General features: G+C 60.7%; 1 protein-coding gene across 1 annotated transcript in view; it reads left to right on the forward strand.

The window, feature by feature from the left end:
• The window catches only part of DNAH1 (dynein axonemal heavy chain 1), a 67,923-nt gene that overhangs the window by 33,022 nt on the left and 16,739 nt on the right, over window positions 1-18,162 (forward strand). The window contains exons 23-49 of the mRNA XM_073230683.1: window positions 681-845; window positions 1,298-1,419; window positions 1,505-1,610; window positions 2,126-2,305; window positions 2,872-3,012; window positions 3,206-3,369; window positions 3,587-3,700; window positions 4,443-4,631; window positions 4,907-5,012; window positions 5,683-5,796; window positions 6,111-6,260; window positions 7,585-7,671; window positions 7,767-7,953; window positions 8,401-8,492; window positions 8,588-8,742; window positions 9,829-10,006; window positions 10,677-10,871; window positions 10,960-11,079; window positions 11,343-11,501; window positions 11,657-11,761; window positions 12,852-12,992; window positions 13,126-13,286; window positions 13,622-13,779; window positions 14,122-14,295; window positions 14,836-14,874; window positions 16,764-16,942; window positions 17,828-18,058. Coding sequence (XP_073086784.1) covers window positions 681-845; window positions 1,298-1,419; window positions 1,505-1,610; window positions 2,126-2,305; window positions 2,872-3,012; window positions 3,206-3,369; window positions 3,587-3,700; window positions 4,443-4,631; window positions 4,907-5,012; window positions 5,683-5,796; window positions 6,111-6,260; window positions 7,585-7,671; window positions 7,767-7,953; window positions 8,401-8,492; window positions 8,588-8,742; window positions 9,829-10,006; window positions 10,677-10,871; window positions 10,960-11,079; window positions 11,343-11,501; window positions 11,657-11,761; window positions 12,852-12,992; window positions 13,126-13,286; window positions 13,622-13,779; window positions 14,122-14,295; window positions 14,836-14,874; window positions 16,764-16,942; window positions 17,828-18,058 — 3,912 coding nt within the window. The remainder of the gene's footprint in view (window positions 1-680; window positions 846-1,297; window positions 1,420-1,504; window positions 1,611-2,125; window positions 2,306-2,871; window positions 3,013-3,205; window positions 3,370-3,586; window positions 3,701-4,442; window positions 4,632-4,906; window positions 5,013-5,682; window positions 5,797-6,110; window positions 6,261-7,584; window positions 7,672-7,766; window positions 7,954-8,400; window positions 8,493-8,587; window positions 8,743-9,828; window positions 10,007-10,676; window positions 10,872-10,959; window positions 11,080-11,342; window positions 11,502-11,656; window positions 11,762-12,851; window positions 12,993-13,125; window positions 13,287-13,621; window positions 13,780-14,121; window positions 14,296-14,835; window positions 14,875-16,763; window positions 16,943-17,827; window positions 18,059-18,162) is intronic.

Genomic DNA, 18,162 nt, shown 5'->3' on the forward strand with positions numbered 1-18,162 from the left:
GGCCCTTGGTGATTCCAAGGCAGAGCTGGATGTTTAGTGGACTGTGGGCTCTTCAAGGCAGTGACCACATCCTATTCCCTGTGTTTCTCCTGGTACCCACATGTGCCTGGCACAGAGCAGGACATGACACACATCTCTTGAGGAAGAAGCTGAATAAATGAATGAATGGATGAGTTCGCTTTAATAAGAAAAGACAAAATGTAAATCCTGAAAAGGGAGTTTGGAGGCAGAAGGGAAAGTGGCCTGTTTTGAAGCTGTCTCACTCTTGGACTGATGTTTCAAGCATATTTTGGGGATCTCCAGCTCAGGGAATCCCAGGGTCACAGACCTGAAGTCCTCCCGGGAAGGAGACTGCTTTGATCTCCGTGCACTGGCTCTTTTCCTGCTACTTCAGGGCTCATTGGTCTGCGTGCAGTCTCTTGCGGGGAAAGAGTGGCTCCCCAGCTCTGCTGGAGGCAAGGGCGTCCTGTGGGGAGCTTGGGGTTTCTCTGGAGGGCAGGCATCCGTGCAGCCTCTTTGTGCCCTGGAGCCCTGTGGCTGACAGCATTCTGGGAATTTCCCCAGGTACTGGCTCTGGTGCCCAGTGTTCCACCCAGCAGTCCTGTGAGGCAAAACATCTGGGTTGTGAGGGACAGGACCCAGTTTGGACTCCAGTCCCTGACCATCCATGCCCCATCCAGGAGGTGCTAGAGGAGTGGCTGAACTGCCAGCGGTCCTGGCTCTACCTGGAGCCCATCTTCAGCTCTGAGGACATCAACCAGCAGCTACCCGTGGAGAGCAAGCGCTACCAGACGATGGAGCGAATCTGGAGAAAGATCATGAGGAATGCCTACGAGAGCCGGGAGGCGAGCTCCCCCCGGGACGCATGGCTGGGACTGCTGAGGGCCCTGACCACACTGTGCACAGCCTCCTGACTGAGAAAGACTGGAGGACATGTCTAAGGCTTTGGTCTTGGCCTGTGTCCCTGAGTGGGCTCTCCCTTCATGAGAAACAGAATAGTTGATGGTTTTCGTCTTGGATTTGCAGTCCACATTAGTATTTTAAAGGCCCTGACAAGTCCTGCAGAAAAAAAAATCATACTGCTTGGCTTTGTTTTGCCCTAATTTTTTTGACCATAGACTTTTTTCTGTGGGACTGACAGGAGTGGTGGATACAGCACTTGGCTTTCCCAACCCCCTTCCTTCCCAGGCCCCACACTGAGGGTCTCTGGCTGGTGTGGGTGCCCTCTGAGCCCACCTTGCTGCCTCCCAGTTGGACCGTGCTCACTTCCCATCTCTCTCTGGCCTGGGCCACGCAGGTAATCAATGTGTGCTCTGACCAGAGGCTGCTGGACAGTCTGCGGGACTGCAACAAGCTGCTGGACATGGTGCAAAAGGGCCTCAGCGAGTACTTGGAGACCAAGCGGAGTGCCTTCCCCAGGTGGGTGCTGCCTGGCCCTTGCCCACTCTGTCAGTGCCAGCTCACAAGGCTGGCCGCAGGGACCCACTCCTTCACCCCCTGGCAGATTCTACTTCCTGTCAGATGATGAACTCCTCGAGATCTTGTCCCAAACGAAGGACCCCACAGCTGTGCAGCCCCACCTTCGCAAGTGCTTCGAGAATATCGCCCGGGTGGGTAGCAGCCTGGGGTTCAGGGCTGGGAGCAGGGGCACCTTCCCAGGGCAGATAGTCCTCCTCTCACCAGGTCCCTGTGGCAGGAAATGAGGCAGCAAGTTATTGAGGTTCCTGGCCCGGAGAGGAGGGTCAGCTTCAGGACGCCCAGCTCAGAACTGGATGACGTCCAGTCATCTGGGGAAGCTCTGTCCCCCCAACACTGAGGTGTCCGATGGGTTGAGCAACCAAGGCCAGGAACTCCTGTCCTTGTCCTTATCCTCACCTACAAGGGAGGCCACACTGGCCTGTGAAGGAGGGGGACAACCACGTGGCCTGAATGGGCCACAGGCAGGGATGAGGCAGACCCCGCTGCCTGCACAGTGAGGGAAGGCCCAGCCAAGACACGAGCTCTGGAGGGGCCCCTGAGGCGAGCTCCCTTCTGAAGGTGGAGGGCAGGTTGGGGTCAGCACTGGGCTGCAGTAGGTGGGGCCTGCAGGCATGCCTGGGGTAACCCCGATTCCCCTCGCCCCCAGTTGCTGTTCCAGGAGGACCTGGAGATCACGCACATGTACTCAGCCGAAGGGGAGGAGGTAGAGCTGTCCGCCTCCATCTACCCGTCCGGCAACGTGGAGGACTGGCTGCGGGAGGTGGAGCATGGCATGAAGGCCAGCGTGCGGGACATCATTGAAAGGGCCATTAAGGCCTACCCCACGGTGAGCACGCTCCCTGGCCCCCTGCTGCCCCACTGGGGCTGGGCCCTCTGCCTGCCTCTTCCTCAGGTTGTAGCCTTGACTGCTGGGGTCTCCAGGGGCAGGAGTCCTTGAGGCCTGCTCAGGGCAGAATGTGCAAACATGCTCTGGAAAGCAAGACTTTCTCCTAATGACACTCAGTCCCTGCTTTGATGTTTCAGGGGCTCGTTGTGCACCAAAGCCCCGTGCTGGGCCTTCCCCCACATTCCCTCTCTCGGCCCAGACTCAGCAGCTGGCCTGGGAGTTCAGCCTTAGCCAGTCAGCTCAGAGATGTTTTCTGCCTAAACGCGTGTGATCCACTGTGGCAGTTGGCATTTGAACCCTGGACTGTATCCCTGATCCTGGGCCTCCACCCCTCTGCGTCAGGGCCTCCTCTGCTGAGGAAGTGAAGACTGCCCAGTTCCCAGTAGCCAAGTTTAAGGGCTTCTCTGCTTAAATGGAATTAACAACTTGAGCCCAGAAGCGCAGGCAAAGCTGCAGGGTTAGGGCTGGCAGCTGCCTGGGTCAACCTGCCTGTGTTTTCTTCCCAGATGCCCAGGACCCGATGGGTTCTGAACTGGCCTGGCCAGGTGACCATTGCTGGGTGCCAGACATACTGGACCATGGAGGTGGCAGAAGCCCTGGAGGCCAGCAGCCTCAATGACCACCTGTTCCCCCAGCTCACCCAGCAGGTGGGAGGCAGGGGGGTCATCATCAGTTCTCTGCACATCCCCCACACTGAGAGAGCTCAGTGCATCCCAGACCATTAGAACCCCCAGGACAGAGGGGTCGATCCTGGCAGAAGCCCACCACCTGTGCAAGGGGCAGGGAGCCTACCTGAGTGTGACCATGCTGATCTCTGATGGTGTCCCCTGACTTGTGCAGCTCAGTGACCTGGTGACCCTCGTAAGGGGGAAGCTGTCTCACATGCAGCGGGCCGTGCTGTCGGCACTGATCGTCATTGAGGTCCACGCCAAGGATGTGGTGAGCAAGCTGATCCGGGAGAGTGTGGTCAGTGTGAGTGACTTCGAGTGGATCTCCCAGCTGAGGTGAGGATGTAGGGGCTCCTGGCCTGGCCGTGAATGGGGCTGAGGCAGCAGCAGGAGGGGCGAGGGTGGGGCAGTCCACAGCAGGCTGGCCCTGGCCCCCTCGGCTTTGGGACAAGCTGGTGGGAGAACCCAAAAGAAACACCTCTCCTCAGCCCCCTACCCTACCCCGTGGCCAGGGGTCCCCATAGCCTGGGAACTGATCTCCTTGCAATGCCAGGTACTACTGGGCGAATAACAACCTGTCCATTCGGGCTGTGAATGCTGAGTTCATCTATGGCTACGAGTACCTAGGCAATAGCGGGAGGCTGGTGATCACACCCCTCACCGACAGGTGAGGCCCCCTCCTCACCTCCCACCCACTAGGACCCTCCCTCCAGCTCTGGCTAGCCCAGGAGTCCAGGGACCATAGGGCATAGTCAGCCCGTGACGAGCCAGTCCAGCAAAGCAGTGCAGGGCTAGGAGCATGGGCTGTGGGTTCAAAACCAGCTGCCTGCCCTGAGGAGCCATGGGCAGGGGACAAACTCTCTGTGCCTTAATTTCCTCTGCAGCCTCCTTAGGGGGTTGGAGTTGTGACAGTTTCATGAGCTAATGCATAAAGCTCTCAGGGAGCATCTAATGGATGTGAGCTTTAGTAATTTTATCAGTCAGGTATTTCTTTGAACGTGCCAGAGGAATTGATCTTGAGAGAACTAATGGGTGAGGCTCTTCATAAAGTGCACAGTTCTCTTCTACAGCAATTACCCATTTCCATAGTTAGTAGCAGCTAGATTTGCAAATTGGGTTTTGAATACGAACGTGGTGTGGCCTCAGGTTGGCCATCCCCGCAGGTTCCTGAGCAAAATTCTGCAGGGCCTTGGGGTCAGGGAGGGAAGCACTTGGCAGGTGGCTGGCTCCAATCCTGACCCCAGCAGCCTGTGCTGTGCACACCTGGGCCCCCGAGGGGAGACAGGGGCAGGAGCTGCCCACTGAGGCCCCACCCACAGGGCCTAAAAGTGGAAGGCTCTCCCTCCCTGTGTGTGTGTAAACCCTGAGGAAGGTGCATGACACATGCCTGCCTCCTCTCACTCCTACAGGTGCTATCTGACCCTGACCGGGGCCCTGCACCTCAAGTTTGGGGGTGCTCCAGCTGGCCCAGCTGGCACAGGGAAAACTGAAACCACCAAAGACCTGGGCAAGGCGCTGGCCATCCAGACTGTTGTGTTCAACTGCTCTGACCAGCTCGACTTCATGGCCATGGGCAAGTTCTTCAAGGGCCTGGCCAGGTAAGGCTGTGCGTGAGGGCGGCACAGGGGGGTAGGAAGGCAGAGCTCCCCCAGGGACATGGCCAGAGAGGCGTCTCACAGGATGGAGGAGGAGACAGGACGGGCTCACAGGAGTCAGAGGCTCCGCTCTGGGCAGGCACCTGGGTGGGGTGGCGGGCTGTGGAGTGTGGCCGAGCTGCAGGGGATCGCTGTGGAGGGCTTCCTCCCCAGCAGTCGGCCCTGGAGGCCCCAGGTGGGCTCTGTGCTCACACCACCGGTGCCCTCCCCTCACTTAGTGCTGGGGCCTGGGCCTGCTTCGACGAGTTCAACCGCATTGATGTCGAGGTGCTGTCTGTGGTGGCTCAGCAGATTACCACCATCCAGAAGGCACAACAACAGCGGGTGAGCCTCGGGGCTGCCACCCCATGCCTCCCCAAGGCTACCACTCACCACGGTGCCCGCCATGCCTATGCTGCCACGTAACCCCATGCTGGCAGGGTGAGAAGCCAGGCCCTCAGGCTTCCCTGAGCCCGGCCCTCTCATCTCACGGGGGACTGGGACTGGCACTCCCCCACTTTGTACAGCTGCCCCTGGAGGTTCTTGTCGCCAGGCAGGGCACCCACATCCTCACTGCACTCTGGGACAGCGCCCAGGCCGAGCTGCAGTGGGTGAAGGGGTTCCTCCCCGCATCCAGACCTTATGGAAAGCCCAGCCACTCATCCTCTCTCTCAGAGTATTCAGAGACTTTCCTTTGGGGACAAGAGCTGGGAGCTGGCAGGCACCCCGGCGCTACCCAGTAGGGCTCTGGGTCCTCCTGGTCAGAACTGAACTTGCCTGGGTTGAGGGAGAATCAGTGTCAGGGGCAGAAGGAGCGGGGATCAGGAAATAGACCACCTCAGGCAGCTGAGGCCTGAAGGGCCCCTGGAACTCCAGGCCTAAGGCCAGCTCCAGAGAGAGTAGCCAGCCCACGATCAGGGTCCAGGGCAGGCAGGCCAGCCATAGCCAGGACAGGGGCAGCAGCGGGACAGAGGCCCACGCGGAGAGGGGCGGTGAGCCGGACCTTCCCCTCTAGGTGGAGCGCTTCGTGTTCGAAGGCGTTGAGATCCCGCTTGTGCCTTCCTGCGCCGTGTTCATCACCATGAACCCGGGATACGCCGGCCGCACTGAGCTGCCCGATAACCTGAAGGTGAGTTCAGGTCCAGGAGGCCCGCCTAGCGGTCCTGAGTCGCACCCAGCCACGGAGAGGAGGCCCCAGGCTCGTCCTCAGGGCTTGGGAGAAGTCAGGGGGCAGGCCCGGTCAAGGGACAGAATCTAACGGGCAGAGTGGTCCTGCTCGGGAGTGTGAGCCTCAGCATGGCAGGCGTGGTGCAGAGGCGAATCCGAGCAGCAGTGGGGGAGGAGAGCACAGACGCTGCCTTCTGCGCGTGCCAGTCTGGAGGGTGGGTGGTGTTCTGGGAGAGGAGGTCCGCCTCCCCTCCACATGTGCACCACGTGCCCCAGGCGCTCTTCCGGCCTGTGGCCATGATGGTCCCGGATTACGCCATGATTGCCGAGATCTCCCTCTACTCCTTTGGCTTCAACGAGGCCAGTGTGCTGGCCAAGAAGATCACAGCCACCTTCAAGCTGTCCTCCGAGCAGCTCAGCTCCCAGGTGAGGCCCTGCCCAGCCAGGTTCTGGGCTCAGAGCTGCCGCCTGTCCCCAGTGACCCATGGAAAAGGAATTACATCCTCATGCTCAGCTGAGAACACCGAGGTCCTAAACAGCTGAGAGCCTGGCGAGGCTCACGCAGCACATGGGAGGGAGCTGGAGCTGGAGCTGGAGTGGGAGCAGGTGTCCACCTGGGCTGTTCAGGTGCAAGGGAGGGTCAGCCCTTAGGAGGCCAGGAGCCACACAACCTCAGGCTGGGGAGCAGGAGTGGGACACCAGCCCCCCCGCCCCGAGCCTCCCAACACCATGGGTCTTCACCTCAGGGCTGAGCCCCGGTTCCAGCACAGACACTGTTGGAACAGGTGCTGGCAGGGTGGACGGCTTTCCTGTTTGGCTCCTTTCTCAGGCCGGCGCTGTCTTGCGGTGGCAGAGATCAGCCCCACCTCTGGGACTACATGCTTCCAGCTTAGTTTCTTTTTCCAAAGAGGTCCAGAAAAAGTCCCTGGTGTCACCCTCATGGGCCCTCTCTGGGTGACCTGCTGTGCACAAACACGAATTGCCACAGCCAGAGGGAAACCGCACTGCCTTAGGTCGGCAGGGTGGGCCACTGAAACCCGCAGGCTGGAGGGGTGCCATCTGTTACTGGGAGAAGCAGTGACTGTCCACCACAGTTGCCCAGGGTGCTCGCACCTCGCACACCCAACCTTCCACTTTCAACCTTTCACTTCCACCTTCACCATGTGGCTCTGGAATTGCACTCAACCCTTCCCAAGGAGCCATGACCTAGAGTCAAGCCCAGACTGTTCACCCAGCTCCAAGTCCAGGATTTCCGGGAAATGTGCTGGCCTGTGGGTCAGGTCCAGACGTGACTCTCACGGTCAGAGAGCAGAACACTAGACGTGGCCGTTTGCAGCACACCTGCCGCATAATGCAGAGCAGCAGAGCCGGTGGCCGGGCCGACAGGGCGGGTCCGGGGAGATGTTCTGAGAGAATGCTAGAAGGAAGCTCGAAGGCCATGGAGGCTGACCCGCTGGGGGCAGAGACAGGAAACTCCTCCATTCATGTTTGCAATGAAACAAGGCAGGAGCACCTCCTTACTCTGGTGCCCTGCCCCAGGGATTTAGCCCTGATCAACCCCAAGGGTCTGAGAGTCAAGAAGGGATGAGAATAAGTAACCTGGTAAAGGAGAGGCCGCTGGAGGACCCTGGTAGTGGGGCCATGCAGGGGAAGCCGTGGGCCAGGTACCAGGTGGGAGGCAGGGTATTCCAGGCAGAAGCCCCGAGAGGGACTGTGTCTACCCACCCCTCCTCCTGTATGCCGGTGACAGGACCACTATGACTTCGGGATGAGGGCTGTGAAGACCGTGATCTCAGCGGCCGGGAACCTGAAGCGAGAAAACCCCAGCATGAACGAGGTGAGCTCCCTCTGGGCATGTTGGGGAGCAGGGCTCCAGCACGCCTGGGGTTGTCTGGCCTGGCCAGCCTGACAGCCCCATGGCCTCTGCTGCAGGAGCTCATCTGCCTCCGGGCCATCCGAGACGTGAATGTGCCCAAGTTCCTGCAGGAGGACCTCAAGCTCTTCTCGGGGATCGTCTGCGACCTGTTCCCCACCATCAAGGAGGAAGGGACTGATTACGGCGTTCTGGACAAGGCCGTCCGCAGGGCCTGCGAGAAGAACAACCTGCAGGACGTGGATGGTGAGCCCGGGGCGACTGAGGAGGGCTGGCTCCAGGGCAGGCGGCAGGCAGGACTGCCGAGCCTCAGGGTCCCACACGCTGGCAAGTGGGCCACCAGCTGGGCTTTCTGCCAAGCAGCCCAGGGGAAGGGCAGGTGGCACAGCCCTGTGCCCATGGGAACCCTTCAAGTGATGGCTGTCTAGGAAAATCCATCCTCCTGCCCCCTTGCAGAACTTCTGACACCAGATGTGGACCCTTTGCCCACCCCGACCACTGCTCCGACGCCCACTGGGGGTCCTGCAACTTGGTTCAATTCTGACGCTACTTGGAATGAGCCAGACCCCACAGGTTAAGGGTGCAGTGAAGACACCTCCCACTTCAGATCCGAGGACTGCCACTGTCCTCACTACCTGGGGTCCCTTGGCAAGCCGGTACCCTGACCCCTGGGTGCTCTGCTGTGTCCTCCAGGCTTCCTGACCAAGTGCATCCAGCTCTACGAGACCACGGTGGTGCGGCACGGCCTCATGCTCGTTGGGCCTACAGGCTCGGGCAAGAGTAGTGTAAGTGGAGCCAGGCGGACAGCCCACTTGGCCTGCAGCCCACTTCAGCCCTGCCTTCCAGGGAGCCGGGAGGCTCAGTCAGGCTGCCTCCCCAGTGTTACAGGGTCCTAGCTGCAGCCATGACGATGCTGGCAGGGCAGCCGTCCACCAGCGGCGGCATGTACGAGGCCGTCAGCTATCACGTGCTCAACCCCAAGTCCGTCACCATGGGCCAGCTGTATGGGGAGTTTGACCTGCTCACCCATGAGTGGTGAGTGGCCCCTGAGCTGCCTCTAGGGACCGCCCTGATCCCGGGCCTCTGGAGGCTGTGGGCCCCTCTCCCTCCCTCAGCCCAGTGGAGGTCGGCAGTTCTGCCTCTGGAAGCAGACCCCTGGCCACCAGGCAGGTCCTCACTAAGCAACCTTGACCTTCCCCTCGGGCCTTGGCGCCCTCCTCTGCAGAGTGGGGGTGATAAAGCCACCACTGGGGTGGTAAGCAGACAGTGAGCTTAACACGGGGAGATGCCCCAACGGCGACACTTAACAAGGAAGGGCACAGCAAGCGTCGGCCGCAGTCATTGCCCCAGGAGAGGCTGGCGGGCCCTCTCAGGGCCTCTGCTGCCAGGCATTTCAGGGGACTGAGCTGGCAGGTTAGTTCCAAAGTTCAGCACCTGGGTGCCTTTCTCTGGGGCGATTCTGTTCCGAGGGGAAGTCTCCAGTCCTGTTTGGGGCATCTGCTTGGCTCCAGTGCTCTGGAAACCCAGCTGGGGATGGGCACCAGAGAGGGGCAGTCACCCATCTTGCCAAATATGGGCCTGTGCTGCTTCCCCATTTCTTGTGAAGGGTCTCACACCCACTTGAGGCCCCTGTGTGGGCAGGTGGGGGTCCTGGGGACCTGGCCAGCAGAATGCCCCCCCACTCCCTTTCCTGGCATTTGGTGCCTCGGAAGCCTGGGCCCCCCGGGTTTGTGGCAGAAGTTAGGTGACCTCCTGCCCAGACCCTGCTCTATCAGCTAGGTTGTTTACCCCTGCTCCACCTTTGTCCTCTCCAGACCTCCATTTCTGCTGTCACCTCCTTCCCCATTTCTTTTTTTTTCTTCCTGGGATGTTACCTTTTATCTTCCTTTAATGTAACTTTGGTGGGGATTGCACAGGGGGGATGTAAGCACACATTTTCATTACACCATGTTGCACCAAAAAGTCCCATGCCGCCTATTACAATTTTTAAGTGAATGAAGATAATGAAGAAAATAAAACAAGCAGAGCAGGGCCAGCCTGGTGGCTGGGCTCCTGGGAGCCAGCTGTGCCTGCAGTCCGGCCTCCCGGTGCCTACAGCCCTCTCCTCCCTGGTGGCTGCAGGACAGACGGGATTTTCTCCTCCCTTATCCGGACGGGGGCCACCGCCTCTGACGCAAGCAAGAAGTGGTACATGTTTGATGGGCCCGTGGACGCCATCTGGATCGAGAGTATGAACACGGTGCTGGACGACAACAAGAAGCTGTGTCTCAGCTCTGGGGAGATCATCAAGCTCACAGAGGTACTGCCCCTTGCTCCCCCGCCTCTCCTTGGCTGGGGCCTGGGGGCCACAGTGGCATCTTGGGTGGCCGCCCCCCACCCCCCCTCAGAGAGCCGGCTCCCGGAGCCCCTCCCCACTCCCCACCTCCCAGCTCCAGCGCCTTGGCAACGTCCTGTGTGGCTGCTCAGCACCGTCCTCTCAGCAGACCCACTTTCTGGGATGCTCTGAGCCCTGGGCCAGGACTACCACCCCACTGTTCCCCAGCTGCCACCGCCCACTTTCAGTCGTGCTGGCCCAGGCTAGGTCAGGCATCCTGGCAGTGCCTGCAGTCTGAGGGACAAGTGGTACAGACCTGGCCACAAGGATAGCTGCCTGAGATGTGAGGGGCAGTTCTCAAGAGGAGGGCTAGTGCCTGGGTATCAGAGCCACTCACCACGTCCACGCTGGCTGATCCCCAGGGCTCAGGGATCCCCAGATGCCCTGACCCCAGGCTGGGCAAAGAGCTCCCAGGAGTCGCCTGCCTTTGGCTCTTCCTCGGGGCTCCAGGGAGGGCCAAGGGGTTCCTGCATCCCGGCTGCCCCAGCGCTGCTCCTGGGCCACAGCCTGTCCTGTGGTCTGCCCAGTGGCAGGACAGGCAGCCCCTCCCTGGGGCCCGGGGCTGGCCACTCAGCCCGGTTCATCTTGGCGCCAGGCAATGACCATGATGTTCGAGGTGCAGGACCTGGCGGCGGCCTCTCCGGCCACAGTGTCCCGCTGTGGCATGGTGTACCTGGAGCCCAGCGTCCTGGGGCTCATGCCCTTTGTCGAGTGCTGGCTGAGGAGGCTCCCGGCCTTACTCAAGCCCCACGAGGAGCAGTTCCGGGCCCTCTTTGTCAGCTTCCTGGAGGTGAGTGAGGCCACGGCATGCCCAGTCCAGGGAGGCAGCAGGGTGCTGTGGCCACCAGCCGTAAGAGCTGGGCGCCTGTCTCCTGCAGGCATCCATCACTTTTGTCCGGTCCTCAGTGAAGGAGGCGGTCCCCTCCACCAACAGCAACCTGGCCATGAGTCTCCTCAAGCTGCTCGATTGCTTCTTCAAGCCCTTCCTGCCTAAAGAGGTGCGGCTCGGAGAGGTGGGCTGGCTGCCAGCTCCTCCTGCCCCGCTCTCTCCTTGCCGGGCTACCTGCGGGCCCTGAATCCTGGCCCAGCTTTCTGGAAGACAGAATCAGATGGGCTCACGTGGGCCGCAGGACCACCCTGTCCAGTCTGCTGCAGGCACAGAACTGCAGCAGAGACCAAGGGATGTGCCCCACCCCCTGGCTTCCTTAGGCCACTCAGGACTGCCCTTGCCTTGGCCCGATGCTGTCCGCTCTGTCCCCAGGGCATCAAGAAAATACCCCCTGCAAAGCTGAGCCGCGTCCCAGAGCTGATCGAGCCCTGGTTCATCTTCTCCCTGATCTGGAGTGTGGGTGCCACAGGGGACAGTGCCAGCCGCATCAGCTTCAACCACTGGCTCAGGATCAAGATGGAGACAGAAAACGTGAGCGGCAGCAGCTGCCGGGCTGGGCTCCTTGCTCTGGGACGCGGGGCTGAACCCTGGGTGTTCTGGGGCCATCCCCTGGGCCCAGGCCCCAGGGACAAGCAGCCGCGCAGGCTCCTGCGCCTCACAGCCTGGTGTCCCTCTGTCCCTCAAAGGTGGCCATGCACTTCCCGGAGGAGGGGCTGGTGTTTGATTACCGGCTGGAAGACGCAGGCATCAGCAGTGCCAGCGACGAGGAGGATGAGGAGGAAGAGGGCAAGGTGACTGCAGGCCTGCCCAAGGGGACAGGCGGGGGGGCCCCCTCCGGGGGTGGCTGTCCTCAGTGGACACTGCCTACAGAGGAGCTGCGGTGATGGCCACAGGTTTCAGGCTGGGGTTATTTGCATTATCTAATGAATCCTTGCAAGGTGGTTATTATTACACCCATTTTCCAGATGACACTGAGGCTCAGAATAGTCACACGCAGCTAGTCAGTGGCAGAGCTGGCCTGGAGTCTGGGACCGGGAGACGCCAGAGCGCCTGCCTCCCTTCCCAAGCACCCACACTGCCTCTCCATGTTGATGCTGAGCCCGGGCACGGCCGCCTCAGTTCTACTTAAAGCCCCCAGCCCAAGGCCCCCAGGTGGGAGCAGTCCCCATGGCCTGCCCCCGTGTCCCCCTCCCTCCTGTCAGCCAGCAGGGGCTCCCTGAGCCCACCCTCAGTCCAGGATCAGGACCCCCGTCCAGGAGGAGGAGGGGTAGGGAAGTGTCTGCAGAGATGGTTGCTGTGCAGGATCCTCCTGACAATGTCACAGGGCACATTTGAGCCTAGTGTCAGAACTGTCCTCAGTGGGACATGTTGGTTTGACCATAGTAAGTCCCTATCAAGGGCGGCCTGCCCGCCAGTCAGGGCTGTGGGTGTGGAGATTCATGCAGGTGGGGATGGTGGGGGAGATGGCGCCAGGCAACCCGTCAGCGTCAAGGTGACACCAGCACTCATGGTTCTGGCTCCCGCAACTCTTGGGATGCCTGAAACTAGGCAGCAAATACCTTTGTATCCTGGGTCGCCCAATTCCCAGAGCACCTCCCTCATGCAGAGACCCAGGGACCGGCAGTCCTGAGGGAACCCCTCCCACTGCCACCCCACCAGAGGCAGCTGTGTACAGAGAGCCCCCCATTCCTGGTGGTTTGTTCTGGGAGTCTCCCACCCTGTACAGACAGGGGGGCATGGGGCTCCCTGTTTCCGTCCTAACCAGCCCCTCCTGGATGCTCTTGCCAAGGCCCAGCAGTGCAGCCGTGTCCTCTGGTGCGCTTGGCTAGGGGAGGGCGGGGAGGGGTTCCGGGCCCAGCCCTGAGCCTCCTGTGGTTGCAGGTCGCCTGGGTGAAGTGGATGGACTCCTCGGCTCCATTCACCATGAAGCCAGATACCAGCTACTGCAGCCTCATCGTGCCTACCACGGACACCATGCAGATGTCCCACCTGCTCGGCATGCTGCTCGCCAACAACAAGCCCGTGGGTGCCCTGCCACGCCTACCTCACCCCACGCTAAGGCCCTGTTTGGGGCGGCTGGCCTCCCACATTAACAGGGTGGAGCTCCCCTGGGCCCGGCCCTGTGATGTGCTCTGACCTGTGGCCTGCTGTCCAGGTGCTGTGCATTGGGCCAACGGGCACTGGGAAGACCCTCACCATCTCCAACAAGCTCCTCAGGAACCTGCCGCTAGAGTATATCAGCCACTTCCTCACCTTCTCAGCCCGCACCTCGGCCAACCAAACCCAGGACCTCATCGACAGCAAGCTGGACAAGAGGCAGGTGGCCCTCCGTCCTCCCTGGGCCCCATGGCCCAGGCCTGCGTCAGCTCCCCACCAAGTTAGGCTCCTGGGTTTGCCAGAAACGTCCTGGGGGCCTTTGCAGGCTGCCCTGGAGCCTTCTCTCACCAGGAATTCAGACTGAGCCCTTGTGGGAGGGGGTGCTGCTCTGGGCTGGGTGCTTGTTATCCATCTGCCTGGGAGTCAGGACTCACCCTGAGAGGGCCCAGACTCAGGGCTGCCAGGCACATCTGGGCCCCTCAGAATGGGACGAGGGCTGTCGAGAGGCCCAGCCGTACCCATGGGTCCTAGGCTAACACAGGCCTTCCCTGCAGGCGGAAGGGTGTGTTCGGGCCGCCCCTGGGGCGCAACTTCATCTTCTTCATTGATGACCTGAACATGCCAGCCTTGGAGACATACGGTGCTCAGCCGCCCATCGAGCTGCTGCGCCAGTGGATGGACCATGGCGGCTGGTATGATCGCAAGATCATCGGTGCGTGCCAGCCATCTGGGCCAGCAGCGTGTGGGCTGCACGTGCAGGGCAGGGCGGGCGCCTTATCCTTAGGTAGGGCAGGCCCAGGCTGAGGCCACAGTGCTTTCAGAGGGGCCACAGGAAAGTATTATGTTCTTTTAAAATAGGGGAAAATGAGCTTGTAGTTACAGAACATTTAAAATGTGTAATGTTAATGTATCTTTATGCCAATACTGTCACAGATTATAATTTTTAATATTAAAAAAGAGTGGAGGAGGAGACCCACAAAAGTGCCTAGGGCCCCCAGCAGTCATACTGAAGCCCTGGGCAAGGCCTCCCCTGACTGCCTGCCCCCAACTCCAGGAGCCTTCAAGAACCTGGTAGACATCAACTTTGTCTGTGCCATGGGCCCCCCAGGGGGAGGCAGGAATGCCATCACCCCGCGGCTGACACGCCACTTCAACTACCTGTCCTTTGCTGAGATGGATGACATCAGCAAGAAACGCATCTTCTCCACCATCCTGGGCAGTTGGATGGGTGAGCACTGGGTGGGTGGGGGAGGCTCTGGGCAGAGGCAGAGCCTAGGCAGGTAAGCTACACCAGGGCCAGCTGGGCAGCTGCTGCAAAGCCACTGACCTCAGCCCTTACTCAGCTGTGTTACCTCTGCAAACATACGAACCTCTCTGAGGCTAGTTTCTCCATCTGTAAAATGGGTTATGCTATTAGTGCCCACCACCCCAAATCATGAAAGTTAAATAAGACCTTGCATGTGGAGCCTAGTGCATGAAGCCTGGCACGTGGTGGTTGCTGAACATAACGAGTTACACAAACGTACACATATGCATTCACGTGCAGAAGTACACATATACACGCTAGAATGTGCCCAGAAGCATGGTGGAAGGATGTTACGTTTATAAATCAGGGAGAGCCACAAGATGGCACGGACATCGTGGCCTTGCTCTTCCATGGGGCTTGGGGGAAAGTCTGCCCCCGGATGCAGTTTCCTCCACCAGTGTGGCCATCAGGGGGTGGGCGCACCCTAGCTCTGAGCCCCTTGTCTCTTCTTCAACCCTCTAGATGGACTCCTCGGAGAAAGAAGTTACCGGGAGCCTGTGCGTAAGTGCAGGCGTGGGGGTGGGGGCGGCGCTAACCCCAGGTGAGCTCTGAGCTCCACTTTGGTGTGGCTGGGGCTGGGCGCCCACGTCCCAGTGACCCATTCTCAGGCTCACATGGGGGCCTTGGGCCCCTTCGTAGGGCAGCTGGTCTCTCAGGGCCTGGCCTGCTGTCCAATCCGTAGTAGAATCAAAGTGAATATGAGTTGTGGGTGAATAACGGAGCCCAGAAAAGTCCCACCTGTGTGAAGAAGCAGAGGCTCTGAAGAGGGCTGGCCCCCGCCAGGAGCAGCCCGACGGGCCTGTAGGTCAGTGTGGCAGGGCGACCGACCTCTTCAGACTGCCGCCTCCACCCGCACCACCTCCTCCGCCCCCACCGCGGCTAACAGAGGCAGAAGACAGTGCCCGCATTTGGCCTCCATTTCCACTGCTACCTGTGCCCAGGCCTCCCTCGGGCCGTCTTCTCTCCTGTTACTGGGAATGGGCTTCCCTGCACCTGTGTGAGGCCAAGCCCTCCTCTCAACCTGAATCCCACCCCTCTTGTCCGCCTGAGGACATGCCTTTCTGCATGTGCCCTTCCATCAGCGCGCCCATGACCCTGACCCACCTCCATCTGGCTGCTCTCATCCCACGCGGTGGCAACTTCATCCCTCCAGTGGCTCAGGACAGGCCTGGTATCATCTGGACTCCTGTTTCTCTCTCTTGCCATCATCTATCTGTCGAGGTCTGCTGGCTGTCTTGCCAGGGCCCTCCCCAGCCCCCACCCCATCCTCACCTGCAGCAGCAGCCCTGCCTTGGTGCACTGCATCTGCTTTTACCCCCTGCATCTCCCTGTTTGCCCTCCACTTGCAGCCAGTGGGACCATTAAAACGTATCAGATATCTCCTTCCTCTGCTTGAGCTCTTGCAGGCAGGAGCCTGAGTCCCCTCAGTGGGAGGTCCAGGCGCCCCCTCCCTGCTGGTCCTCGTGCCTGCAGGCCTGCTGCCCACTGCCCCACCCCCTCTGTCCCCTCTGGCGCGCTCACGTTCTGCTTTGTAGCCCCACCTCCCAGCATTCACTACTCCCGACCTAGGCTCTCCCAGAACCTGCGCCTGCCGCCAGCCTGCCCCTAGTGCCTTCCCGCACCTGTGAGCTGCCTCCATCTGCCTGTCGTGCACCTCCCCACAAGAATGAGGGCCTGCTGGGTGAGGGGTGTGCCTGTTGGGGTCACCCTCTGTGCCCAGGACTGAACACCCCAGTGAAGAATGAGGGCTGCCCTGGGGTTGTGAGCCCTCCTGCCCCTTCTTTACCTTCTTCCACTTCCGGGGCCGCCTCTGCTTCAGGTTCCCGCTGCTGGAATTCTAGTTTCCAGCAAAGAATTGGATAGTTTTCAAAGCAGCTGCAAGTAGGTTACGTTAGAGGTAATGGTACAGGCTGGGGATTGCAACGGCTCCAAAGGCAGTAAGCGCTGAAGGTCACAGCTGAGCTCCAGGTCCCCATGTGCACCACGATGCACTCCTGTAGCCTTTGTGGACCGTGTGACCCTCCCCACGTGGGGCTCAGAGATGGCACATTTAGGGTCTGCACGGCCCCATAGGACAAGGCAGTCATGCCCCCACCCAGCACCAACCCCTTTAGTGTCCCCAGTTCCATGACCGTGTCCCAAAGCCGTAGGTGAAGTCGGTAATAAGGATGTGATGGGGGGGTGCGGGGAAGCTCAGAGCAGGAGAATCCTTCCCCCAAGATGGGCCATCAGAGAGGAGCTCGTGTGGGCAGGGCAGTGGCAGGGGCATCTGCCTGGGAGCACAGTCCTAGCAAAGATGGGCTGGGGGTGGGGAGTGTGATATCTCCACATCTCCAAGGCTGCACTGGCACTCCCACCTGTGTGGCTCAGCCACTCTCCTGTCCCCACAGCCGGGGCCCCCAACATCGCTCACTTCACGGACCCCCTGGTAGAAGCCACCATCATGGTGTACTCCACCATCACCTCCCAGCTGCTGCCCACCCCAGCGAAATCCCACTACACCTTCAACCTCAGGGACCTCTCCAAGGTCTTCCAGGGCATGCTCATGGCAGACCCAGCCAAGGTGGAGGTGAGGATCTGGTGGGCCCCTCCGCAGTGTCCAGCTGAGGAGGGCACACACTAGTGCCTCCCAGTGCCCCTGGCCCCTCACAGATTTGGGCAGGCCCTGAGGAGGGCTGGGTCATGGTGCGCCCTGCCTTCATGCAGCTGAGTCCCATCCGAAGGCCAGATCCATGTTTGCAACCGCAGCTGGGATGGGGGTCATGCAAGAGGAGGGAGCCAGGGCAAGGCGAGGGGGAGAGGTGTCCCCGAAGGAGGCCCTGGGGAGGATTGGGGTGGGTGCGGGCCCTCCGGAAAGGGGAGTGGGGAGAGGGGCATCAGGTGTGTGGTGGCTGTGGCAGACTGTGGTGGTGGTGGGGTCTTCCAGAGGTCATGGGAGCATGGAGGGAGTGGGACCGATGTGCACTTTGGAATGGGAAATGGGCGAGGCAATGCGTGCAAACACGGCCAGGGAGACAGACAAGCTGGCCTGGCCTTGCCAAGGGGCTTCCTGAGGTCCAGCATCCAGGAAGAGGTGAGCCAGCTGGGCTGGAAGTGGCAGCAGAGACCAAGATGGGGCAGAGTCAGGGGGTCTGTGGGTCAAGTCACTGGGGCTCAGCAAGTGGTCGGTTGTGGGGTGTCGGGAAGGTGTAAGGAGAATCAGGCATCTCTCCTGGACCTGGGATAGGAGAGGCCATGACCAGCTAAGGAGCTAGGTGCTCAGCAGGCACTTGGCCGGCCAGGCCTGGGGCCGGGGTGAAGAGGCCTGGGCAGCACCTCGCGGGCTGGGTCCTCGGTGGGTGCCCCTGGGAGCAGCCTGCCCACGGCCCTGGGTGGTGGGGTGCCCACCTGCCCTCCCAGCCTGGAGCTTGTGGAGTGGCAGGCCAGGGCGGGAGCTGATGTGAGGCGACCACAGGACAAGGTACAGCTGCTGCGGCTGTGGTACCACGAGAGCTGCCGCGTGTTCCGTGACCGCCTGGTGAATGGCGAGGACCGCCACTGGTTCGACAAGCTCCTGGAGAGCCACATGGAGCCCTGGGAGGTGGCCTTCAACGAGGTCTGCCCCCACCAGCCCATCCTCTATGGGGACTTCATGTCGCCAGGCTCCGATGTCAAGTCCTATGAGCTCATCACCAGCGAGAAGAAGGTGAGGGGCCTGGCTGGTGCTCTGCCCCTGCTGGGCCCGCGTCTCTCTGCCCGGGGACCTAGGCCCTCTGTTGCCACTGCTCACAGACACGGCACTGTGACCGC

Source organism: Manis javanica, chromosome 3 (assembly GCF_040802235.1).
Source record: "Manis javanica isolate MJ-LG chromosome 3, MJ_LKY, whole genome shotgun sequence".
NCBI classification, from domain to species: domain Eukaryota; kingdom Metazoa; phylum Chordata; class Mammalia; order Pholidota; family Manidae; genus Manis; species Manis javanica.